This window comes from Culex quinquefasciatus, chromosome 3 (genome assembly GCF_015732765.1).
Source record: "Culex quinquefasciatus strain JHB chromosome 3, VPISU_Cqui_1.0_pri_paternal, whole genome shotgun sequence".
NCBI lineage: Eukaryota > Metazoa > Arthropoda > Insecta > Diptera > Culicidae > Culex > Culex quinquefasciatus.
Window position 1 is genome coordinate 90,758,950 of NC_051863.1, and position 27,489 is coordinate 90,786,438.

At 36.4% G+C, this 27,489-nt stretch overlaps 1 protein-coding gene, 1 long non-coding RNA gene and 1 pseudogene across 7 annotated transcripts in view; 1 reads left to right on the plus strand and 2 right to left on the minus strand.

The window, feature by feature from the left end:
- The window catches only part of LOC6051347 (dynamin), a 515,697-nt gene that overhangs the window by 58,994 nt on the left and 429,214 nt on the right, over positions 1-27,489 (minus strand). Inside the window, exon 15 of one of the 6 annotated variants that reach the window (XM_038263309.1) lies at positions 20,536-20,735. The exons of the other annotated variants lie outside the window; for them this stretch is intronic. Within the exon in view, the coding sequence (XP_038119237.1) occupies positions 20,726-20,735 (10 nt within the window). The 3' untranslated portion in view covers positions 20,536-20,725. Of the gene's footprint in view, positions 1-20,535; positions 20,736-27,489 lie in introns of those variants that run through there. 6 annotated transcript variants of the gene reach the window in all.
- Positions 5,623-6,713, plus strand: LOC119769760. The gene is made up of 4 exons (XR_005278515.1): positions 5,623-5,911; positions 5,979-6,220; positions 6,295-6,527; positions 6,592-6,713. It is a non-coding gene; the product is annotated as an uncharacterized LOC119769760 (long non-coding RNA).
- LOC6051350 lies at positions 9,205-13,830 on the minus strand (annotated as a pseudogene).

The following is a 27,489-nucleotide window of genomic DNA, read 5'->3' on the forward strand; positions in this document are numbered from 1 at the left end:
TACGGTGCTGCAAACGTCCGCGAAAAGCTGCAGCTGCGTCGTGTTGACCTCGAGCACGGGCATCGGGTTCGCGGTGGTCGTCGTCGTCGTGCTGGTGCTCGTCAGCGTCATGCTCGTGTTGACCGATGGAATGATTGGAATGATGGGCATGACCACTGTGCATGGGGGAAAAGGGTGGATTAATTGAGAGGGAAAAGCTTTCCCAAATCCATCGGTACTCACTAGTTACAGCCGGTTGCGGTTTGCTGATCGGTCCCCAAGCTTAATTTTCTGCAAGTAAATCAAACTTGAATCAATCAAGTCAAACGCACACAAAACGCAGATTTTACTTTGATAAAACTCCGGCAACCAGTTTGCGATGGCATTTTTCAGCGATCTTCGACCCCCGCGAACCCGATGCCCGTGCTCGAGGTCAACACGACGCAGCTGCAGCTTTTCGCGGACGTTTGCAGCACCGTAACGAGCGCCTCGGAAAGCGTGCACGCGCCGATCATGAACTCGCTCGTGTCCGCCACCAAGGTGGTCACCAACGAATCACTGCCAAATCCGGTGGCCGCCGCCGTGATGAACCTTGCCATCCCGACGACCATCTCCATCCCGAGCATTCCCGGTCCGATCATGAGCATTAATACGACGGACGTGATCGAAGACTGCGCCGAGGACAAAGGCAACATGAGCGAACCGTTGGAGGACGACGCCGTGATTGAGATCGACCTGGAGCAGCAGCAGCTGGACAAATCGGCGGAGAAGCGAAAACCGCTGGAAATCTACGGATTTGTGGCAACGGTGGCAACAACAAGACGAACTCTTTTGACAACTACAAAAAAACAAGACGAACCACTGCCTTTTGTTTACTACCGAAAATTTGACGTTTTGATTCCGATGAAAATGTCGGGTTGTTCTGTCGGAGTCAGTGCTGCCAGATTTGAAAATTTCTACAAACACAGATACAGACAAATTTGTATTGTAAAGTCTGTAGCTACCTAACGAATATAAATTTACCCTCTAACGCCCATGGTATCACCAGAGCACCAAGATTTTAACAAATAAACACTTTAAAAAAATCGGGTATTTTTGGGAAAATAATTAAAAAATATAAAGTTTTTCTATTTCTAGATTTTTATTTGGAAAGGTACTATAAACATAGAAAAACCCGTAGTTATTCATAAAAACTGTAAAGTTGAACCAATAATCCAAAGTCTACACCGTTTTTGATAGTACTCCTAATCACCCTATTTCAACTTGGCTTTTGTTGACAAAAATCTTTTTTTTTGCTGTCAGCAAAATCTTTTGAAATCTGGAATTGAGCATCTAGAGAGTCTATTTTTATTCTGTCGAGCATTTGAAAATTCAGGTATTCCCAGAATTTTCTGAAAATCTGACAATACTGAGCATGATACACTTTACACACAGCTGGACAGAAAGTCTAACTCCATGTTGCTCTTTCAACATGTAACAACAATGTTAATGGGTCAATGTAAAATTGTTAACAAAGAAGAACAAGCTCACATTGACCCATTTACATTGTTTAGTTTGAACTATGTTTCAACTGTGGCTAAAAAGAGCTGTGTATGAAGTTGTGCAAAAAAAATCGGAAATGTTAACTCGTCTTTCTTGCCCATATCTCTCGTTTTGATTACTTGAAAAAACTAACTGTCAAATAGGCTTGTAAACCTATTTTAAAAAATTAATTTAAACATCCATTTTAACCCGTTTGTGCTCATAAGAATCTTGCACAAGCCACGTGGCCTTCAAATTTAAAATTTATTCTCCCCTATCATGATTATTATGCCATAAAAATTATTTTTCATCAATGGCCCATTCAGGTTCTTTTGCTTGATATATAAAACCCGAGATAAAACCTTAACAAAACAGATTAGAAATTTACACAGAAATCTATTGCTCATTTTTGCGTAAAGCTGTGCTGTCGGAGTTATAATTTCGATTTGCCAAGCTGGTGCCAAAAACTCCGACAGTTTTGACAATCCGTAATCAAGATTTTTTTTTCAAAACATTGTGGTAACAAAATTATTCTCAATTTCTAAAGAAATTTTCAAATTTGTAGCTTATTGATAGTGTGAAATTTAGTATAATAATGAAAATGCTCACCGAAATACTGTGGATTGTGAGGAACCCGATTAACCCGCCGGAGGAAAGATTCTGCAGTAGCAGTTGGCGATTAAGGCTGTCCGTAAACGACCCCGTCCACCGGTACACTGACTCCCGTCCCGTCGTTAGTGCCTCGGTACTGTGGCTCTCTGTCGGTACCAGAATTCGCGGGGTTCCTGCTCGCATGCTGCTGTGCCAGTGATAGTGAATACGCCCAAATCATACAAGATCGATCTGCGTACAGTCGGTGCCCTCTAGGAAACTTACCCTACTTGTGTTTTACGTGATCAACACCAACCTTGCTACAAGGCCATTATTCTGGTCTGCCGTAACCGAGAAGAACGCGTAAGGTGGTTCCAAGCCCCAGATTCTGCTTGCCCTTTGACTTCCGCCTTCCGGCATCAAATTTTGTGACTTTTCCTTCACCAGCGAAATCAGCCACCAGCAGTTTTAGGAGAAAGACTAGACATTAGACTTGTGCAGAAGTTTATATTTGCGATAAAATTTTGCATACTTACTCTGATCTTGGAAGTTGAATTTTATAAACAAAACATCAAACAGATGCCGCCCGCAACTTTTTTCCAATGTGCCTCCAATCGGCATTCATTGTTTTCAAATAATTGCATCAAACATGAAGTTTGTCGAGCTTTTTCTTTCGTAGAATCAAGCAATAAACACAAAAACAGCTTCAATTTCATGCGCACAATCAATCATAACATTGCACTGATTTGTTTTCGCCATCCGCTTGAGCTGTCATTCCAAAATAAAGTAGCAATTTAAATTTAAATGCTGTTTGAGTTTACATTACAACATTTTACATCAAAAATGCATTTACATGCTTTTCATACTTTCAAATTTGGCCAATGTCAACAAAATCAAGTTCATTTACATGGGATTTAAAGGTTACATTCAATTTAAATTTACATTGACCCTCTTTAAATGCAATACAACGATTTACAACGATTTTCAAATTTACATTGAGCATGTTTACATTCAAAACATCAGTTCAGTGTCCTGTAAAATCACACTTTTTTTTCTGTGTAGTTTTCGGTAAAAAGTAGGCAAAATTGTGCTGAAACACCATTATTTTTGGTGAAATCTCTCCTGTCATTTTGATTTGGGCTGTCAGTTTTGGATAGCAAATCAGCAATCAGGGTTAGCTGTTCCACCAATCCCAAGTTAGTAAATTTAGCTGTAATTTTAGCTAATTTAACAAAAAAAATCACTGTTCCACCAATTTGAAGCCAGCTAATTTGAATTGTTAAATTTAAGATGGAACTCCTTTCCGTGTACACAGAAAAAAAAATGTAAATTTACCGGACACTGAAATCATGTTTTAAACGTAAACATGCTCAATGTAAATTCTAAATGCGATATAAACAGTTAAATTCCATTTAAAGAGCCTTCATGTAAAATGAGATTCATTGTAATTCATGAATCTCATGTAAATAGAACTTTTGGTCTTGATAAATCGAAAATTTGAAATTATGAAAAGCATGTAAATTAATTTCTGATGTAAATTTTTCGTAATGTAAACCAAAAAAGCATTTAAATTCAAGTTGCAACCTTATTTGGCGAATGACAGTTCAAGCGATGAATGAAAAATAGTTCAGTGTTGTGATTGTTGTTGCGCAGTAAAGTAGAAGTTTTTTTACTTTAAATGCTGGATCTTGCATCAAAAATAATCTCAGCTAATGTAGTAGCTGTTTAGGTGGCTGGCACATACAATCTTAGTGTATGATGTATGTTTGTTTTGAATTATTACCATTTCAAAATCAATACCAAATGATGTGTTGATTTTTTGTGCTTGCGGTTTTTGTGCACTTGTGAAATCAAAACTAAGGTAATGTAAACAAACAATTAATTTGTTGATACTATTGATCGGCATTATAAACAAGCCATGTCCCGTGGTTTGAATAATCTGTAAGCAATTGTTGTTTACATTACAGGTCGTCTAGAACTGAAATCTTGATCCGAATTGGAATGATCTCTTTACCCATCAGGAGGAAATAAGGAGGAGGTTCAAGTTTGCCCAAACCAGCTGGTAAGCTGACACTTACCAAATCACGGAACGAAAAACGCAGCAGCGGGCTCCTTCCGGCAACTGATACTTTCCACACAGAGAGCTGTGCCTTCCATTTCGATGGTCCAACTAGCCTAAATCCCGTTGGCTAAGGCTTTTCATGTTGACCGGTTCATATTGCATGTCAAAACTTTCTTTGAGGCGATTCTACTCAGACCCAATCCGGTACCAATCACCTTGAGCTGGCTTGCCGCTCTACCGGGTGTGCGTAAAGTTGGCCGCGAGTTGTGGTTGCTGTTCGCCGGGAAGTCTTTTCGAGGAGGTCTGGCCGGATTTGCTCAAGCACCGATGTTTGTTTGAAGTTGGCCGGCATCCCGTAAATTTTGGACTACCTACTGAAGATGCTATATCCGGTAAGTTAACAATTTGACCTTCGAACTCTTCTCAATAGTTTTTAATTACTTTTTTCAGGAGAAACAAACTAAATTCGAACAATTTGAATTGAGGCAAACTTTGGAAGCAAACGTTTTGGTTTGACAGACAGAATGTCAACTCTGGAGTGTCGGAAAGTACACGGTAAACGTTGCCCACCAAGAACTTTGATAAATCCAAACTCCGACAAATAGACTCCTAAAGTGGGTAATAGGCGGTTAGCGCAAAAAAAAGGAGGTGCTATTTAGTGGTTTTGGCGAAACGTTTGTCACAATAGAAAATTGCCATAGAGCTTTATGACAAAATTTAACCTCACTTTATTTTCGTGTACGTACACGCAATACATACGCACGTAGATTACTCTATTTTTGATCTTTGAACTAATAGATCCTAGACATTTACAAGCTGCAATGCAAATTTGAATTGGAGATCTTTTCCCTGAGCCATGGGCATGGCCACGAACAAAAAAATGCAATGCTTCAAAATTATAAATATAACAAAAATTTTATGTAGTTCTCTATAATTTGGTAAAGGTTAGATTTTAGCTTTAAAAAAATAACAAATTAAAAAAAATAGCTCAGAAAAATATGTAAAATCATTTGAAAGCCTGTAACTCTTTTAATATATAAACTAAAAATGAATGATTCCAGAAAATTAAACAATGAATTTCGCTTCTTGAAATTCTCAAGTAAAACGTGAGAATTACAAACTCGTTTTGTTCAATATGTCAAATTCTCTTTGCTGCAAAAGTCTCTGATGACATACACCAATTGAGTTCCAAAATTAAGTTTGAATTTCGAATTTTCTTTTTCACAGCGATAAATCTTATTTTTGATTATTAAAGCAATTTTTAAGTACGCCAAACAATGTCAATGAGTTTGAAAACAAATAGTGTGTCTCTCCTAATGTAAACATCCATTGACGTGAGCATAACAGACTCACATTGGCCCACTTACATTGTTTAGCTTGAAATCTGGATAGGAGCGTTCTTTTATTATGTAAAGCAAAAATGGGTTTTCCCCTCCTCGTAACAAAATATTCATTACAATTTCTTTTTGTGTGTATCGAGCGTAACACGGCCCCTCTCCCCAGCTGCGTTACGTAATAAAAGAACCCGCTTTAAATGTTAAACCCGTTCCTAACTCCGACAATGGTTGAAGGGGTCGACATTCAGCTATGTCGGCGTCGACCAGAATTTTATGAGAAACGTCAAAGCCAAACAAAAATAAGACAGAAAAGTGTGAGACTGAAAGTTTTTGTGCAGTCGGATGACCACCGGGAAAACTAAACCTGAGGACCGACTGGAAGGAGGAAGAACCGCAAAGCAGCTGATGATGAAAACCATTAGTAAGTAATTAGAAACCTGTTTTTTTCACGTCAAAATTTGATAATAAATCTCTGTTTTACTTTCCAGAGGAACCTGTCACGTAATTCCTAAACGAAGATGTTTCGAAATACCTGGCCAAAAAGCGGTTCAGGAAGAGTGCATTTAGGTGAGAAGATAGTGTGCTCCAAGACTTCAAATTACGGAACCGCCGGAAGTACGCCAAAAAATAAACGCGACCGCCCAATTCGATTACAGCGGTGGTGCCAGAAGAAGTTCTAGTCCCAGCTTGGGGGAGATCCTTCAAAATTGATCTCGAACGTTTTCTGAAGGTAAGTAAGATCAGCTCTCTATTCAAATCGCTAAAAATAAACACCTCGATAAATTTTGTCACATCTGCTTCCAGTTCGAATTGATTCTTTGTGAACATTGTCCGCGCGTAAGTCACTTCCTGCAACTTCTTTCCACTGCGCTGAGACACTTTCGAATCAAGAGCCAGCCAGCGATGACGATGCCAAATTCGACTACAGATCTGCACCAGTCGGTCATTTTTAATGTTCTTGAGCGTAGGCAACTTTCGGAGAGCAGAGCAATAGCAGCTAGTAGATTTCAATCTGAATGATCAGTATTTGTGTGTGTGTGAGTTATTATTCAGGTTGAGCTTAAAGTATCAATTTTTTAATGTGAGATCTTTTCATTTTAGGTTTTATTCCACCGATGTCTGGCCATCTAAGACAAAGTCGTCTTAAAAAGAAAATCTTCAACTCTTCGAGATCCTTTGCGAGACGCGTCACATGATTACAACCTTAGTAAAGCTTAACTTCAAATGAGTAAGTTTCAGTTTGCTTCGACTTAAAAATCACAGACTGTTAGTAGGAAAAAATCTCACATGTATGGCAAGTTATGGATTTGACCCCTTTTTCAATTCAATTTGTTGTTTTTGACTTTAGTTGATGCTTTTCGGTGATCATCAACTAAAGCCAAAAAAAAATTCTCGGTAATCAAACACGATTCAATGTGCAGAGTCTCACTTTATAAAGAAATATTTTGCAAAATTTTCAATAGATACTTGCTTCTCACTTCCACTAGTTAATATGCCAACAAAAGGTTTACGATGGAAATTCCTGCGGTTACCTTCCAGAATACGATTACTTTACTCCGTTGAATTTGGAATTCGATAAAATTTCATTATTTTATTTGCCTTTTGCAGTGCAGTTCAGTTAGCTTTTGTTTTTATATTACAAATCAAAGTACTTCATTTGATTTGAAAGAAAAACAAAAGTAAACTGCATAAACCATTGCAGGCTAGAAAAGCATTTTAAATTTACATCGGATTCTAAATTCAACGGAGTAAAAAAATTTTTGAGTTTGATAAAATTACATCGATTTCATCGGAAATTTACAAGTTTCTGAGCGACTTTTGTTCCGCACGATTACGTCGGATGACACTTAAATTTACAATGAAGTTGATGTAAATTAGCATCATTAATGACGTGCACTTTTGGTACATCATAAATGATGTAAATTTACCGGATTTTTTTTTTCTGTGTAGTATCGTCTGGAATCCATACTATGCCGTACACCAAGCACGAATTGAATCTGTCCAAAAACAATTCTTACTGTACGCACTACGTAAACTTAACTGTACTGCATTTCCTCTCCCATCGTATGAAGCACGCTGCATGCTCATAAACATACAATCATCACAAGAACGTCGTAAATTTGCCATGCTCTCTTTCATCAACGACATTATTTCTCAACGCATACAGTCAGCAGCATTATTTTCAGAAAAACGCAATAGTATTCATGAACCAAGCCGTACTCTTAGACATTCACCACTTTTTAGAATAACTGCATACACGACAAATTATTTAAAAAATCGCCATTAAATCAAATGATTCGCTTTTATAATGAAAATTCACAGTACATACATTTCGACATGTCTAAACCGGAACTACGAAAAAATCTGTACAATAGAAATAATATCTAGTATGTAAGAAAATTGTAAGTAGTCTACATAAGCTTGACGAATAAACAATAAAAACATAGTAAGGAACATAGATTTCGGCGCGCATTTTAAGAGTTTTTGGAACAAATATCAAACATGCCATGATATCAAAAACAACTCAAGTTATTTTTTTGTTCGTCCCATGATGCGACTTTCTGCCCGGGATTTCGTTTTTCGTAACAAAATAATTACTAACCATAAAAGGTCGACAAACCCATGACTTATCTTAAAATTTGTACCAATAATACCAAGCTAAATCAATTTTCAATGTTTGCCAAAACAAAAAAATAATAATGAAAAGGTTTAATGATTTTTTTTATTTATGATTACAGAACTTTTCATTTGCGATCGCGATTTATTGATCGCACTCGGATAATCAGCGTGATTTTTTTATCAACTACACAGAAAAAAAATATTCCTGTAAATTTACATTATTTATAATGTACCAAAAGGTATCATGATAAATGATGTATATTTACATTAGGTTCATTGGAAATTTACATTTGATTCATTGGAGTTTTGAAAATTTACATTAGTTTTGGAATTTACATTAGTTCAAATCAACTAATTCTGATTGGCCAATGGGAATGAGAAGCTCGACTTGGAATGCAGTAGGAAAAGGGTTTGGCCTATGTTCTATTTTAAAATTTTTGAAGCGGGCAGCAAAAGGAAATTCGGATTTAAAAAAGTTGTTTCACAGGTAGGGGACGCTTTCTCGTCGACGGCCAAGTGGAATAACGCTGGACTGGAATCGAACGGACGACGGGTAGGATGTTCGGTGTTACTGCTGCTACCCGCTGCCGACTGAGCCATCTTCGCATTTTATAAACGAGCGGCTAAAGCAACAACTTGTTCAGGTCGAGGCTCAGGCAGTGGGCCAGCGAAGTATGAGAGCGATAGAAAGAGAACCAAATATAACTATTTTTAGTTCGGGTAGTTTTGAAGTCAACGTTTGGCAGAAATACATTGGATATATGATTTACATTAAATAGGAATTTACAGGAAGCCGAACACGGGTAGAAATTCATCAGATTTGAGTGTCCATGCTCAACGTTTCCATTAGATTCATGATTTACATTAGATTTTGATTTACATTGGAGTAATTTCCATGACTTTTTACTCTTTACATCATATTTCAACATTACATTGAGTGAGTTTACATAAGAAACAGTAATTACGTGCTGTGTAAATTTACATATTTTTTCTGTATACATATCAGTAAATAACAAGTGTCAAGGTCAACTCTATTGATATCATTTGATGAATCGAGTACTCAACAAAAAAAAAACAATTTATTATGTAGTCAGTTTTAAGAGCGAATAATGGTTAAAAATATAAATAAAAAAATTGATAACATTTGAAATGAGCAGTTTTTCCATTACAAAAGGCTGTAAGAGCAATGTCGTTCTGCCCATTTAGAGACCAGTCTCGTACACGGCCCTTTGAGCGTAGCAGCACCGTCGCTCCTCCTTAGAATCCACCGATGGCTCCGCCCCACGATCCGGCGATCCTGATTTCGTCCCAGTCATTGGCCTGAGTCATCTGAGAGATGTTAGAACCAGCGACGGCCGGAACAGCCACGGCAGCAGCCAGAGCAGCTTCTTCTCCCATGTTTCCACCCTCCTCGATGGCAGGAATCGGTTCGTCGGTATACATCTCCTTGGAAACCGAAGCAGCCTCCAGCAGCGCAGCCTGCTTCTTCTCTTCCGGATCACGGAGGGAGAACAGATCTGGCTCCAGTTTTCACCTGATGGAGATCTGGCCGCGCAGCTATAGTTCACGGGCCAACAGCCATCACATCAGACTGATAAAGTGCGGCGACTTGGTGTTGCACGGGATGGCAATGTGGACAAACTTGAGCAGCGAGTCGGAACCGAACGAGAAGACCGGAATGTTGACGTAGGACACCTCTGTCATGGGCTGGCGATCGGTCAGCGGGACGGCCACGATCAGCAGACGTGGCTCATAGCACCGGACGTAAAACGGCCCGCAATGTGGGCGGACTCGGTGTAGTTCCCGAACCTGAGCACGAAACGCTTGCCGAACTGCCGCGACGAGAAGGCGAACACCTCATCGGGGTACTCGATGCTGACGATGCATCGCATGGCCAGCAGCAGCTTTTCCCAGGTACGGCCCAGGATGACGATGTGGATGCCGTCCGGGCGGAGCTTGAATACGTACGACTCCATCTGGAAGTTGACGGCAGTGCTGTCGACGTGGGCCTTGTTTGTTAACTGGCAGCCCTGTGAGCAAGATGTTAGCATTTTCAGTGACGGGTATCTATTTTTGACAGTTGATTTTTTGTTTATGTCGCGGCATCTGATGTTTATGTTCATTGCTTGTTTACGCTTCAATCACTCCAGTCGCAAATAAATTGCTCTTCAGTTTCAAGCTACAAAACCCTGTTTTTTGCTGCACCTGCTGTGGTGGCAGTAGGTTATGGGCCCAGACGACAGGAAGTTGTAGAGGAAGAGGATTTTGTGATTTTGTGTTTTTTGCTAAAGGCTGGCCAAGGAAGTTGTTGGAGTTCGACGAGGCAAGTTGCTGGAAGTTAACGAAGGAAGTTGCCGGAAGGATGGAAGGTGGAAAGTTCGGGTTCAGGAGGTTTGAGCTACGACAACTATGAAACCTGGAAGCGTCGTGCGAGGCAGTTCTTGACGCGAGAAGGACTCTGTAGCTACGTTGTCGGTGATGCAAAGACGATCTGGCACTGCAAACCATCGGGTACCTAGTTGACGACGCGCTGCAGAGAGAGATAGAAGATGCTGTTACGGCGAAGGAAGCTTGGGAGATGCTGCGGAAGTATTTTGTGAAGGATTCTTCAGTGGGCAAGGTGGCACTTATCAAGCGGCTTTCGAAGATGGAGCTCGCCGAAGGAGGTGACGTTCGAGAATTTTTGTTGGCAATGGAGGAGCTTTTCGAAAAAATGGGCAACGTTGGCGTTCGCATGGACGAGGACCTCAAGGCTTGTTTCATCTTGGCAAATCTGCCAGAGTCCTACGACAGCACTGTGGCGTCGATACACGGGCGGATGGAAGTTCTTTCGATGAATTTCGTGAAGACAAAGCTGATGGAGGAGTACGATCGCCGCAAGGACAAGCGATCGCAAGACACGGAACAAGAAAAGGCAATGGTAGTGCGAAGTGTCCCAAAGAACGTGCGGGCCCCTGGATCGCGCCGGCAGTGCTACGTTTGTGGTAGCCCTGATCATCTTATGCGAGGTTGTGAACTGCTGAAGAAAGCACGAGCCGAGGATGAACGATCGAAGACTGGCGGGAAGCAGACCAAGGATTTGTCAGCAGTTGTCAATGTGCACGATAGGTCAAGCGACGAAGTGTGTTTTGCAGCAATTCAGGAGGAGCCATCGCAAGATTGGTATTTGGATTCGGGAGCTACAGTTCACATGACTGGACGTAAGGACGAGCTGGAAGAAGTAAAACGAACGGCAGCGAAGAATGTGAAGTTTGCGGACGACAAGATGTTATAGTCGAGAGCAAAAGGAGATGTGAAGTTGTTTGCACGGGATGGTAACGGTTGTTCAACCAGTGTTAAGCTAGGTGACGTATCGTATGTTCCAGGGCTTTCAACTAATCAGGTCTCAGTTAGTGTTATCACACAAAAGGGGTTTGACGTTGTGTTTAAAAGGGATCGATGCTATGTTATGAAGTGACACAGTCCTGTTGGTTGCGCAGAAGGTAGGAGAGCTTTACAAGTTTAATTGTTAGATTACATCGTTATGGAGGAGGATAGTTAATGCTAAGCTCTTGAGGAGGAGTGTTAACTGGCAGCCCTGTGAGCAAGATGTTAGCATTTTCAGAGACGGGTATCTATTTTTGACAGTTGATTTTTGTTTATGTCGCGGCATCTGATGTTTATGTTCATTGCTTGTTTACGCTTCAATCACTCCAGTCGCAAATAAATTGCTCTTCAGTTTCAAGCTACAAACCCTGTTTTTGCTGCACCTGCTGTGGTGGCAATATTGTTCACGTCATCATTCTTCAGCGCTAGAATGTCTAGATTTCTCGAAACCGTTCACCGGTTAATTCAGATTTTATTGCCGGATTTTTCAACTTTTTTTCGAGCGAGATCAGCTTCAAAACAAAGAAAACAAAAGTTATCGACAGGACTGTTTAAATACAATCTACACTGTAACTGAAAATAAACTTTTTTGGTAATCGCAGTTGAACTGAAAAAATCATATGAAAAAGTGCGAAAACAAACTCAGAAAAGTGCGATTTACAGTTAAGAGTGTAGGGTTTGTTTTTTTTTTTATCGAACCACCGACTAGCGGGTGGTGGGGTGGGAACGTTGGGAAACGAAATGTAACAAAAAGGTTATCTCCAAATGACGTTTCACTGCCGAAGTTTTGAACAGTTTGAACATTTGAACATTTGAAAACAAAATAATCATAAATTGTCTGCAGGGTTATTTGAAAAGCCATAATTTTTAATTTTTGATTTATTATTGTTTTCAAAACCTATGTACTTGTGTGTGTTTTATTTTGTTTTCACATTTTTTTTTAATCAAATGCGCACAAACGTTATTTATGAATGCACCCCTAGTCACGAAACGTCAACAGTGCAATCGCAGCAGGCATTTGTTTTTTTCTGTCGTCGCGACCGGCTGCTTTTCGGGAGTGAAAAAGTGTTTTGTTTCTGTGTTTCGTGAATGGGGTTTGTTTATGTCCATTCGATTGATGGGAGGAATGACACAATTGCCCACCAAAGAAGCAAGAATAAGAACCTGGCCTCTGTGTTTTTGTCTGGGCTCCTCCTCCAGCAGCAGCAAAGGAAGTATTTATTTTTCTGTGGTCGACGAGATTACAACGCCCAAGTCTGGAAGACGGTTTTCGCGTGTGTTCAGTTCCTAATCACGCCAGATCTAATCTAATCCTGCGTTTAATTGAGGTGTCAAAGTGATTTGTTTTGATTTTAACTTATTTCGTTGTGCGGGCTTTGTTTACTTGTGGTTCTCGTTTTGTTGACGCGATTGCGGCAGGATTAGTCTGTAGAACTGGACACTAACAACAAAAGTGCGTTTGTTGTGTACAGTGAACAATTTGCTAGACTCAGCAATGAAAATTGAAGTAAACTGTGAGTTGAACAAATAACGGAATTACTGCCATCCGGTGGTGATCGCAGCAGAAGCAACAACAACAGGCTTGGCAACAACAGCACCCCGGCTTCCTCGAGCCTATCTGGAAAATGACCGATCAGAAAGACGAGATTCGGGTTGAGATGTTTATACCTACTCAACTTAAAAGAACGCCAAAGACAACCATTACCAGGTAAGTTCGACTTTTAAATTGCGCCTCTAACCGAATTCTAATCATTCTCCTTTTTCCAGATAAAAGCACTGGCCTCCTAAACTGTCCATCAAAGATGCTCCTTATACTGTTCGACTCAACTAGGAGTTCAACCGCAACAAGGCTTCATAACCTGGCTGCAAGTAGAAGGCGGGTCAAACAACCTGCCCACGGAACGGATTAAAACTCGCACGATGAAGTCCGCTACGGGAGCGGCAGGTTGCACCGAAATAACCTTTCCCAGTTGGACCTGGCAATTTCTAGCATGTTCCAGCCGCTTATTCGCCGACAGAGCGATGACGTAGTTCAAATGCCATCATCAAGAAAATAGCACTCACTACGGATTGTTTATTCAAAGAAATGTTCTCTTCGGTGATGAATATCACCAGCCAGATTACCTTCAGATAAGTGCTTAATTTTTCCCTAAAAAGAATAAGACACTTTGTGATTATTTTCTCCATTTTAGGTAAAACTCAAATTAGACTAACAACAACAAAAATAACAGCAACCCAGTTAGGAATAAAAGTAGAATCTTCGCCGAAAGCAGGAACCCGGGCAGACGGTAATAACAAAGTTCATGTCATTTCAATAACAGATTATGTTAAAATAACAGAAACTGTTATTGAATATTCTTGTAATTATTTTCTGGAAGAAAAATTTTTATTTTTTTTTTGTTATTTTAACAATAAATGTTATTGGGATGGTATTTAATTAAAAATGTGGAATAAGATAATAATAACAGTTTAAGTTATGTTTTTCCATTTTATTGCACAATAATAGGAAATGTTATTTGTTTGATATTCCATTGGAAATGAGGGATAAGATGATAATAACAATTTAAGTTGTGTTCCAAAAAAAAATCCAGTGCCGTTGGTAATATCCAAGCCGTGTTGGGCAAGGCCAATCGCATCTCCGACATCAATAGTTTTTGGTTGCATCTAGCGAAATAGTTTTGGACATACATTTTGAATAAGAATTGGTTTTAAAAATAGTTATACAATGGTTTCTGAATATGCTGTGTAACAAGTTTGCTAATGACAAAAAAAGATTTATACAAAAACTGTTGATATCTGGACTTTGTCAGGACACCTTATGTCAATGTCCATGGGAGTAAGCGGGTACACTCAATGTTTACATTTGTTTATAAAACAAAATAAAACAAGTCTGGATAACATCAACACTCAACAGCCCAACTGAATTTGAGCCCGATAAGAAAATATTGATTATAAGTGTTGATAATTTTGAGGTCGAATGACCCAAAAACAAAATTGAAAATTGCGAAAAAAAATGTTTTTGAACAAAAACTTCAAAAAGAAACGAGAAACCCGGACAGACGGCAATAACAAAATTAATAATATTTCAATAACAAATCCTGTTAAAATAACAAGAAGTGTTATTATTTTATCCTGAACTTCAACTTCAAGAAGAAAAACTAATAACAGTTTCTGATAAAATAACAAGATTTGGTATTGAAGTGATATTATACTGAAAATGTTAATAACACGCTAATAAGGCTGCCCGAACAGACGGTAATAACTAAATTCATGCCATTTCAATAACAAATACTGTTAAAATATCAAAAAGTGTTATGGAATATTCTTGCAAAATCCATTTTTGCATAAGAGTTTAATAACGGTTTATATTATTATAACAAAATTTGTTATTGGTCTGATATTGTTTGGAAGCCAAAACAACTTTGAAATAACATTTTTTGTTATGGAAGAATGACTTCAAATGTTATTAGGATGATCGGATTAGTTGTTAAAATAACAAAAAATTAAAAAAAATTAATTAACAATTTTTAGCATGTTTGGGTTTATTAAAAAATCTTTAGATTTTTTGATAATTTTCGATGCAAAATCTTTTTTTTCGATACAATTTTTGTTTTTGTCAGATCTTAGATTTTTTAAAAACTAATGTTTGCAAAACAACTGAATTAGTGTAAAATGCATTTTAAAACACTTTTTTTCATTTAAATGTGAAGACTATGGCTTGTTATTTAAATTTTTATATTTTTATATATTTTTTGCATCCCCCTTGACCTTGGCCAGGGCCGAGGGACAAAAACTTTTTTAAATATTTGCATCGGCCTAAGAGGAAATGTTATGCATTTCAAAAACTCTCCTTATAACAAGATTTGTTATTTAAAAAAAACTTCATCATCCCGGTACGAGTATCGAACTCACGACCTCTGGATTGGAAACCCAGCACGCCGCTAGTCGAAACCCAACCCCTACCGGTCAGTATTCCCAGTGAGCATATTTACTCTGTTAAGGGATCTGACTTTGCCGAGCCAGACAGGAATCGAACCCATCACCTTCCGCTTACAAGGCGAAACCCGTAACCTCACGGCCACGGAAGCTCGGCTCATTCGTTTGGTATTCTGACTTAGAAATAAAATTACCATAAATCGCACAAATGGAAATGTTTTTAAGTGTTCATAACACAATCTGTTATTACTTTTTCTTTTGTTAAATATGTTTAGATCTTTGATATAGTTTTGTCCAATTTCGTCAGGGTCATTAATTTTACCATGAAATGGGGTCCTTAAGCTAAAATTATTCTAAAAAGTTGAAAATTTTAAAGTTGATTTTTTAAATTATTTGATATACCCCCTAAAGGACTTTGCTAAAATTGGCTAGAACTATGGGATAATTTTGACCATTTTCTTATTATTTTGGCCAGGAAATGGGGTCCTTAAGCTACAATTATTCTAAAAAGCTGAAAATTTTAAAGTTGATTTTATTCTAATTATTTGATACACCCCCCTAAGGGACTTTGCTAATATTGGCTAGAACTATGGAATAATTTTGACCAATTTAATCGTGGTCATTTATTTAACCATGAAATGGGGTCCTAAAGCTTAAATTAAGCTGATAAAATTAACTTTTGAAAGTTGTTTTTTTAAAGTTTGTTATATTCTCTAAGGGAATGGTTTATTTATTGAGAATTTTTGAAATGTGAATAACAAAAACTGTTATTAAACCCTTATCCAAAAATGTATTTTTCAAGAAGATTCCATAACACTTTCTGTTATTTTAACAATATTTTTTATTGAAATGGTATGAATTTTGTTATTACCGTCTGCCCGGGTATGTTTGAGTGCTAATTAACATCGCTTGCTACTACTACTCTGCTACTGGTTCCCGGTGCTGTATTTTTACTTTTCCTTTTTGATGATGAATCCTCAGGGCAAGTATCGAACCCAAGATCACTCCAAATGTCGAGTCCGGGCGCGCGTCTGCTTCTTTCCACGAGGGGTTATGAAGAATGAGCAGGCCTAAACGTCAATAAGAAGTCTGCGGTCATCTAGGTTTTACCAAGTTCACTAACAGTTTGCCAAAACTTCTTTTGAACATAAGCTGTTTCTATTTTTAGAACTATCTGTGCCTGTTTCGTCAACATGTTCTTGCTCGGTTTTTTAAACACGACCGTGAACTACACATAAACATCTTGTTTACGTGAAATCCCATCCGAAGCCAGAGGTCAATTCTTCTATGTTATCATGTTTAGCAAACTGAAATGGAACATCATGTCTGCAAATGTGATTTTGCTTATCGAGTTCTACAAGCATGTTCCATTTGAGTCAGAATAAACTTCAAGATCAACTATTCGTAATCTGTTGCTAGATTTGGCATTTGTGTTGCACAACCATGTTGAACAACAGTTTTTTGATCAATATGAGAACAATTGACCAAATTTTATGACACCTGTTCAATAATTAACGTATAAAAACGCTTGTGCAGCAATTGTTCAACAAAAAAAAATAAAAAGCGATGTTTTACTTGCTACTTGGGATATTCTATTGGGAATGAGGAATAATAGGTCTATTCCCGTACTGCAGAATTTTGCAATTCTGCACGAAATCGGCAGCAGAGCGTTCCCGTACTTTTCTAATCTATCTAATCTTATCAGACCCTAGCGCAGCCAATCTTTCGAAGGGATCCTGGAGAGTGCCTTAGGTTAGATGACGCCTAGCACTCTTCTTGTCATTTATTAACATTTGTAGTGCGCCATTGCATCGGAATGCATTGAAACATCACAAGCGTTAAAGCGGCCAGGCCTACTGCGTAAAGCCGTATTGCAGAGATGACTCGTAATTGGGTTGAGTTCGAGCAGTGAGTGTTCGAACAACACACAATTCTGAATCGACAGGGGAGGAAGAAGCGTGGGGACACACCACCATACGCTCCGTGATTTGGTTGTATTCGTTGGGAGCACCATGCTAAGAAGGTTTGGTACTCCGGGACCCTCTGGGATGGGACATTGTATTTCCACGAATGCCCTGGACACTATTTGCCGTGGTTATAGCGCCACAACTCGCTTAGAGCGTTCCCGTACTTTTCTGCAACAAAAGTAACTTTTCTCTCAGGCAGAACTTCTGCAATGAGAGAGACAGAAGTTGCAGCGAAACCGTTCCCGTACTTTTCTGCAAGCTCTCTCTTCTCTTTCGTGCTGAAAAGTATCTGCAAGTTGGTGTGATGGATGTTGAGTACACGCTTACATAAAATTTGCAAATTAGGTGAAATCAAGCATTTTATTACGAGTTGTAGTAAATTTGATGTTTTATTATTACTAAATTGAAGTAGTCTTTTTGAAAGGAACATTTGTATATTTTGAATTGATTGATTTTGGGGTAGTTTTCTAATGCCTGGTTTTATTGAGAACGATTTTTATTTTTGTTGTGTTAATATTCCGTTAATAATCAGATAAAAAGTCGATAACTAAAGCCAGTGATACAGCACGGCTAATACACCAACAAACAATTTGTATCATAAAAACAAATTGTTTATGAAAACTTTTAAAAGAAAAAAATTCTTTGAGTTGAATAATCTTTAAATAAATATTTGTTTAAGGATTAATTTTTAATCTTTAATTGTTTTTTTTAACATACCTTTTTTTTAATTATACCTGAAACGGTGCTACCAATTTGATGTAATTTTGTCGAACGAAGGGGTCAACAAGGAGATATTAGACTAAACCAAACAAATAATAAATATAATTGATTATATAATTGATGAACATAACATTTTTGCTGAAACAAAACATACGTTGTTTACACATCATATTGTATATTATTTAAAATTGAAATACATTTTATTAAAAATCCAAACTTTCGGTATACTCTACACCACATTTCTCCGTTAAGAAATTGTTTTTAAATTCTCAATTCTTTAATTCTTCAAATTTTGATTTCCTAAATTCTTAAATGCCGCTATCATGAATCATAAAAAACTACACATTGGAGTCATATTTTAGGCTAGAAACTCAAATTTAGAGGATTTAAAGATTCGAAATTTTGGATTAACAGCATTCTAAAATTTTACTTATTTTTGAAATTAAAATTTCTTAGATTTTTTTTAACTATTAAAGGTTAATGCTTGTCATTTTTAAATTATATTACTTAAACGTACCTGCAACTCTTATTTCTAAAATTGTTTACCTAGTATCAAAGTTTTGAACTGTTTGTGATGTATAATAACTACCTAAGCATAATTTATTTCTAGTTACTTAAAAAATTGTACAAGGTTGATTTTTAAATAAAATGATGAGATGCATAGAACAACAAGTTCTAGAAATAAACTTTTTAATATTAAAAAAACTTTAATACCCAATTTGAGTAAAACCACTCAACTGTGTACAATATTGCAAAAAAATGTACTGGAACGCGCTACCCAGGCAAAAGTTTTACCGCTTCTCTCCTTGCAGAACTTCTGCAAAAGAGAGAGATGAAGAGAGCGAGCTGAAAAGTACGGGAACGTGTTGCAAAAAAGTGACTTATGCTGGCTGCAGAATTCTGCAGAAGCTGCAGAAATTTTGCAATTCTGCAAGTACGGGAATAGACCTAATAACAGTTTAAGTTACCCTCATATGGGGTGAATCGGGACACATGGGGCGAACTGGGACAGTTGTTTAACAATGTTGTAGCCTAATATTTTGATATTTTTGAGTGGTTTAGGGAAGACCAGATTCAGAGCAACAAAATTTTCAAATTTCCAAACCATGGTTTGTACCTACATTTTAATGTAAAAGTGTTCGAAAAACATTTTGTATCAGTCCTGATTTTTTTTGCAGTTATTAGTTTTCAAACAATCTTAGTATTACCGAAATGTGTTTCGCCTATAGAATTTTTTTTGGCGGTACTGTACTGTACATAGGGATTTCACAAAATTTTTAATTATTTTTAAAACAAGTTATAACATGCAAAATATGATTATCAACGCAGGAAAATGCATTAGAAACCGGGTTCAGTAAACTGCACTATTTTCCACTATAATCTTTCAGGCCAATTTTGAAGGAGTCTCTGTCAATTCCTGCAATGTTTCTATAATCAGTACGAAAAAATTGGTTGATACACCAACGTTTTTGTTAAAGTTCATTGCTGCTTTTTATGCTGTCAGTATCAATTGGCGACGCAGCTATCTGTGTTTTTTTTTTACAATTTGCTACTGGTAAATTATACTACGAATATGGCTCATTCTACTAATAAAAGTAGGAATTTTACCAATTTTGGGCCAACTAAAACGAATTTTTAGTTTTCAGATCAAACTCCTTTCGTGCGGTGGATTAATCGGTTCGCGCACTGGACTCACAATCCAGAGGTTGCTGGTTCGAATCCCGCGGCGGGCGCTCCAAAAATTCTAAGTGTAAATATGGGTATCTGGCGCCGTCGCTCCGTGCCGTACTCAAACACTTTGGATCCCAGGGCGGCAAAGTCCTTGTAGTTAAAAGAAAGATACTAGTGGTTGGTACTAGCAATGGTGACCGACAGCTATAAAGTCAACTTCGTTTTCAAACATTTTTTAATCATTGGCATTTGGCAATCGGACCGCGCACTGGACTCACAATACAGAGGTTGCTGGTTCGAATCCCGCGGCGGGCGCTCCAAAAATTCTAAGTGTAAATATGGGTATCTGGCGCCGTCGCTCCGTGCCGTACTCAAACACTTTGAAGCCCAGGGCGGTAAAGTCCTTGTAGTTAAAAGGAAGATGCTAGTGGTTGGTACTAGCAATGGTGACCGACAGCTATAAAGTCAACTTCGTTTTCGAACATTTTTTAATCATTGGCATTTGGTTCATGCTCATGCTCATGCTCAAATGCTTCTTGAAGCATCAAAGTTGGCAAAGTTATGAGCATTTGAATTTGGACAAAAAGGCCTGTTCCGATAATTTTGTCCAACCTTGTATCTTTATGACAGGGGATTCATATTGTTTTGCTCAGTACATTGCTCCTCGCAGAATAATAGTGGAAACGCATTGATTAGGAAGAGAGCCTTAATGATTGGATCTGATCCCCACCTGGATGCCATACAAGAACAACACAAGAAAACTATGTACATTTTAAAGAAGGGGTTCAACTACCATGGCTGATGAATTTATTTCTAGTTTTTATCTTATTAATACATAGTAAATACCATATCTAGGTCAACTTGCACCTTCTATTAACAGCAAAGATTTTGTAGCATCGTTGTTGAGAGCTTATTTTCTATATGGCTAATTATGAACATTATAATACATAATTTTCTTAACGTCTCCTGCAATTGAAACAAAATACAGAATGTGTATTATTATTATTGATTTTTTCACGGTGCTCAAAATACCGTTATTATGAAAAAAAATATGCACTCCGAGATTTTGGGGTCTATCGATTCCTTACACCATAGCGCATCTCTGTGCAAAAAATAAAAACATTCGCTGATGTAGTTTTCGAGATACAGCCCTTTTAAGATGTTACATCCGATTTTTAATAAGAAAACCAAAACAATCAATACAATTTCAGCACTTTAAAGAATATGCATTTCGAGATAAAGTTGTTTTTGCTTCATATGACTGTCAAGTATCTCTGGGCCAAGCTTCAGAAGGTTTGCTGATGTAGTTCTCGAGATACAGCCATTTTAAAATGTTATTTCCGATTTTTCAAAGAAAATCCATAAAATCAATACAATTTCAGCAATTTAAAAATATGCATTTCGAGATAATGATGTTTTTGCTTCATATGACTGTCAAGTATCTCTGGGCCAAGTTTCAGAAGGTTTGCTGATGTAGTTCTCGAGATACAGCCATTTTAAAATGTTATTTTCGATTTTTTCAAAGAAAATCCATGAAATCAATTTAATTTCAGCATTTTAAAGAATATGCATTTCAAAATAATGATGTTTTTTGCTTCATATGACTGTCAAGTATCTCTGGGCCAAGTTTTAGAAGGTTTGCTGATGTAGTTCTCGAGATACAGCCATTTGTAAATGTTATTTCCGATTTTTTCAAAGAAAATCCATAAAATCAATACAATTTCAGCACTTTAAAGAATATGCATTTCGAGATAATGATGTTTTTTGCTTCATATGACTGTCAAGTATCTCTGGGTCAAGTTTCAGAAGGTTTGCTGATGTAGTTCTCGAGATACAACCATTTTAAAATGTTATTTCCGATTTTTTCAAAGAAAATCCATAAAATCAATACAATTTCAGCACTTTAGAGAATATGCATTTCGAGATAATGATGTTTTTTGCTTCATATGACTTTCAAGTATCTCTGGGCCAAGTTTCAGAAGGTTTGCTGATGTAGTTCTGAGATACAGCCATTTTAAAATGTTATTTCCGATTTTTTCAAAGAAAATCCATAAAATCAACACAATTTCAGCACTTTAAAGAATATGCATTTCGAGATAAAGATGTTTTTGTTTCATATGACTGTCAAGTATCTCTGGGCCAAGTTTCAGAAGGTTTGCTGATGTAGTTCTCGAGATACAGCCATTTTAAAATGTTATTTTCGATTTTTCAAAGAAAATCCATGAAATCAATTTAATTTCAGCATTTTAAAGAATATGCATTTCAAAATAATGATGTTTTTGCTTCATATGACTGTCAAGTATCTCTGGGCCAAGTTTTAGAAGGTTTGCTGATGTAGTTCTCGAGATACAGCCATTTGTAAATGTTATTTCCGATTTTTCAAAGAAAATCCATAAAATCAATACAATTTCAGCACTTTAAAGAATATGCATTTCGAGATAATGATGTTTTTGCTTCATATGACTGTCAAGTATCTCTGGGTCAAGTTTCAGAAGGTTTGCTGATGTAGTTCTCGAGATACAACCATTTTAAAATGTTATTTCCGATTTTTTCAAAGAAAATCCATAAAATCAATACAATTTCAGCACTTTAGAGAATATGCATTTCGACATAATGATGTTTTTTGCTTCATATGACTTTCAAGTATCTCTGGGCCAAGTTTCAGAAGGTTTGCTGATGTAGTTCTGGAGATACAGCCATTTTAAAATGTTATTTCCGATTTTTTCAAAGAAAATCCATAAAATCAACACAATTTCAGCACTTTAAAGAATATGCATTTCGAGATAAAGATGTTTTTTGTTTCATATGACTGTCAAGTATCTCTGGGCCAAGTTTCAGAAGGTTTGCTGATGTAGTTCTGGAGATACAGCCATTTTAAAATGTTATTTCCGATTTTTTCAAAGAAAATCCATAAAATCAACACAATTTCAGCACTTTAAAGAATATGCATTTCGAGATAAAGATGTTTTTTGTTTCATATGACTGTCAAGTATCTCTGGGCCAAGTTTCAGAAGGTTTGCTGATGTAGTTCTCGAGATACAGCCATTTTAAAATGTTATTTTCGATTTTTTCAAAGAAAATCCATGAAATCAATTTAATTTCAGCATTTTAAAGAATATGCATTTCAAAATAATGATGTTTTTTGCTTCATATGACTGTCAAGTATCTCTGGGCCAAGTTTTAGAAGGTTTGCTGATGTAGTTCTCGAGATACAGCCATTTGTAAATGTTATTTCCGATTTTTCAAAGAAAATCCATAAAATCAATACAATTTCAGCACTTTAAAGAATATGCATTTCGAGATAATGATGTTTTTTGCTTCATATGACTGTCAAGTATCTCTGGGTCAAGTTTCAGAAGGTTTGCTGATGTAGTTCTCGAGATACAACCATTTTAAAAAGTTATTTCCGATTTTTTCAAAGAAAATCCATGAAATCAATTTAATTTCAGCATTTTAAAGAATATGCATTTCGAGATAATGATGTTTTTTGCTTCATATCACTGTCAAGTAACTTTGGGCCAAGTTTCAGAAGGTTTGCAGAAGTATTATCTCGAAATGCATATTCTTTATATTGCTGAAATTGTATTCGTTTTATGGATTTTCTTTGAAAAAATCGGAAATAACATTTTAAAATGGCTGTATCTCGAGAACTACATCAGCAAACCTTCTGAAACTTGGCCCAGAGATACTTGACAGTCATATGAAGCAATAAACATCATTATTTCGAAATGCATATTCTTTAAAGTGCTGAAATTGTATTGATTTTATGGATTTTCTTTGAAAAAATCGGAAATAACATTTTAAAATGGCTGTATCTCGAGAACTACATCAGCAAACCTTCTGAAACTTGTCCCAGAGATACTTGACAGTCATATGAAGCAAAAAACATCTTTATCTCGAAATGCATATTCTCTAAAGTGCTGAAATTGTATTGATTTTATGGATTTTCTTTGAAAAAATCGGAAATAACATTTTAAAATGGCTGTATCTCGAGAACTACATCAGCAAACCTTCTGAAACTTGGCCCAGAGATACTTGACAGTCATATGAAGCAAAAACATCATTATCTCGAAATGCATGTTCTTTAAAGTGCTGAAATTGTATTGATTTTATGGATTTTCTTTGAAAAATCGGAAATAACATTTTAAAATGGCTGTATCTCCAGAACTACATCAGCAAACCTTCTGAAACTTGGCCCAGAGATACTTGACAGTCATATGAAACAAAAACATCTTTATCTCGAAATGCATATTCTTTAAAGTGCTGAAATTGTGTTGATTTTATGGATTTTCTTTGAAAAAATCGGAAATAACATTTTAAAATGGCTGTATCTCGAGAACTACACCAGCAAACCTTCTGAAACTTGGCCCAGAGATACTTGACAGTCATATGAAACAAAAAACATCTTTATCTCGAAATGCATATTCTTTAAAGTGCTGAAATTGTGTTGATTTTATGGATTTTCTTTGAAAAATCGGAAATAACATTTTAAAATGGCTGTATCTCCAGAACTACATCAGCAAACCTTCTGAAACTTGGCCCAGAGATACTTGAAAGTCATATGAAGCAAAAACATCATTATCTCGAAATGCATATTCTCTAAAGTGCTGAAATTGTATTGATTTTATGGATTTTCTTTGAAAAATCGGAAATAACATTTTAAAATGGTTGTATCTCGAGAACTACATCAGCAAACCTTCTGAAACTTGACCCAGAGATACTTGACAGTCATATGAAGCAAAAACATCATTATCTCGAAATGCATATTCTTTAAAGTGCTGAAATTGTATTGATTTTATGGATTTTCTTTGAAAAATCGGAAATAACATTTACAAATGGCTGTATCTCGAGAACTACATCAGCAAACCTTCTAAAACTTGGCCCAGAGATACTTGACAGTCATATGAAGCAAAAACATCATTATTTTGAAATGCATATTCTTTAAAATGCTGAAATTAAATTGATTTCATGGATTTTCTTTGAAAAAATCGAAAATAACATTTTAAAATGGCTGTATCTCGAGAACTACATCAGCAAACCTTCTGAAACTTGGCCCAGAGATACTTGACAGTCATATGAAACAAAAACATCTTTATCTCGAAATGCATATTCTTTAAAGTGCTGAAATTGTGTTGATTTTATGGATTTTCTTTGAAAAATCGGAAATAACATTTTAAAATGGCTGTATCTCCAGAACTACATCAGCAAACCTTCTGAAACTTGGCCCAGAGATACTTGAAAGTCATATGAAGCAAAAACATCATTATCTCGAAATGCATATTCTCTAAAGTGCTGAAATTGTATTGATTTTATGGATTTTCTTTGAAAAATCGGAAATAACATTTTAAAATGGTTGTATCTCGAGAACTACATCAGCAAACCTTCTGAAACTTGACCCAGAGATACTTGACAGTCATATGAAGCAAAAACATCATTATCTCGAAATGCATATTCTTTAAAGTGCTGAAATTGTATTGATTTTATGGATTTTCTTTGAAAAATCGGAAATAACATTTACAAATGGCTGTATCTCGAGAACTACATCAGCAAACCTTCTAAAACTTGGCCCAGAGATACTTGACAGTCATATGAAGCAAAAACATCATTATTTTGAAATGCATATTCTTTAAAATGCTGAAATTAAATTGATTTCATGGATTTTCTTTGAAAAATCGAAAATAACATTTTAAAATGGCTGTATCTCGAGAACTACATCAGCAAACCTTCTGAAACTTGGCCCAGAGATACTTGACAGTCATATGAAGCAAAAACATCATTATCTCGAAATGCATATTTTTAAATTGCTGAAATTGTATTGATTTTATGGATTTTCTTTGAAAAATCGGAAATAACATTTTAAAATGGCTGTATCTCGAGAACTACATCAGCAAACCTTCTGAAGCTTGGCCCAGAGATACTTGACAGTCATATGAAGCAAAAACAACTTTATCTCGAAATGCATATTCTTTAAAGTGCTGAAATTGTATTGATTGTTTTGGTTTTCTTATTAAAAATCGGATGTAACATCTTAAAAGGGCTGTATCTCGAAAACTACATCAGCGAATGTTTTTATTTTTTGCACAGAGATGCGCTATGGTGTAAGGAATCGATAGACCCCAAAATCTCGGAGTGCATATTTTTTTTTCATAATAACGGTATTTTGAGCACCGTGTTTTTTTTATGTGAGAGTTTTTTTTTTATTCCTATGGACCTCTAGATTACATGATTTCGCTTCATTTTTCGCATTAGTTTGAAGTTAGTTTTTAATTTTATTTTTCAAATATAAGGAACCATCCTTAAACCAAGTTGACACCTCAGGGGGGGATTGTCCATGCTCCATACAATAAAGATTTGTTTTGTATGGAAATTGTACACGAGGGGGAAAGGGAGGGGGAGGGGGGTTAGACATTTCAAAAAAGTGTCCACATGGTTTATGGATGGTCTCGCTCGCTTAAATGCGAGGGGCAAGACACATGCCCTAATAAACAATAATAACCGACTAGTTGATTATGATTTTCAGTTTGTAGATTAGCAATTAGCTTATACCAGGGGTGCTCAAAGTTTTTGAATGGCGGGCCAAATTTAAAGCTAAATATTTAAAAATGAATTATGTTTTTACAATCTATAAGGCTGAAAATACTTTGATCAGCTGAAGATTTCAAATAATTCCATGTACTTTTTTACATTATCGTCATTTAAATAATAGAAAACAAAAAGTTACACTTTGCCAACAGTTTTGTTCAAAAAGCTTTTAATCAGTTGATCCAAATTTCACAAAACATAAAAAAATATCAAAAAACAAACATGCGCTATTCATTGCAATTTGCATGCCTCAAGAAACATTGCAATCAGGTTAAGCTGCTGCAAATATTTTTGATGTTAATTTAATTTAATCGGTCTTTATCGGTGAAAGTTGACGCAAATTTTTGAAGAAAGATAATGAAATTTTATGGGAATAAATATTTTTGATAGAAGTTTAGGGTAGAGTAGTCATTAATGAGACACGGGGAACAATGATAGAATGGCTCTCAAAAGTAGTAGTTTCAACCAATCAGGCTCATATTTTGGGGAAAGATGTGTCTACAGGATACACATCTGCCATAATAGTGGCTTTGGTTATGGAAGCTCCGTTGAAAAGTTATTCATTAATGTTTGATTCTGGGGTGTAAATAAATAATTATGGACAAAAATTACTTTTTCGCTCGTAGGCTGCCATTAACACCAAAACTAACATTTCTTTAGATTTTTTTTCGACTGTTCATAGGGAATGAGTTGGGCTACAATGTCCCTTCATTAGGTTTGGCCAAAATTAAGAATATACCAAGAATCCAGGGCTGTCTCATTGTTCCCCACTCCTTTCAGGCCATGGGTAACAATGAGACACTTTTATTTTTCTTAAATAAACTTATCAAAATCTATGTAATTCTTTCAGAACATGAATTGAAAGTGATTTTTGGCATATTTATTGAGTTTTAACTCCATTTAACAAAAATATAAAGTTATTTGGTATAAATATATGGATTTTACAAATTTTTAATACTTTTGAGTATAACTTTTGTTAATTAAAGTTTCAAGGCAAGTTACCTGCAACGGAACAATACAAAAACATGACGTGGGGTATTTCCATAGAAGCGAGCGGCCAAAAATATTTTTTTACTTTTTGAGACTTTTTGTGTTGTTTGTTCTCATAATAATGAAAACAAATAAAAATTGATATTTT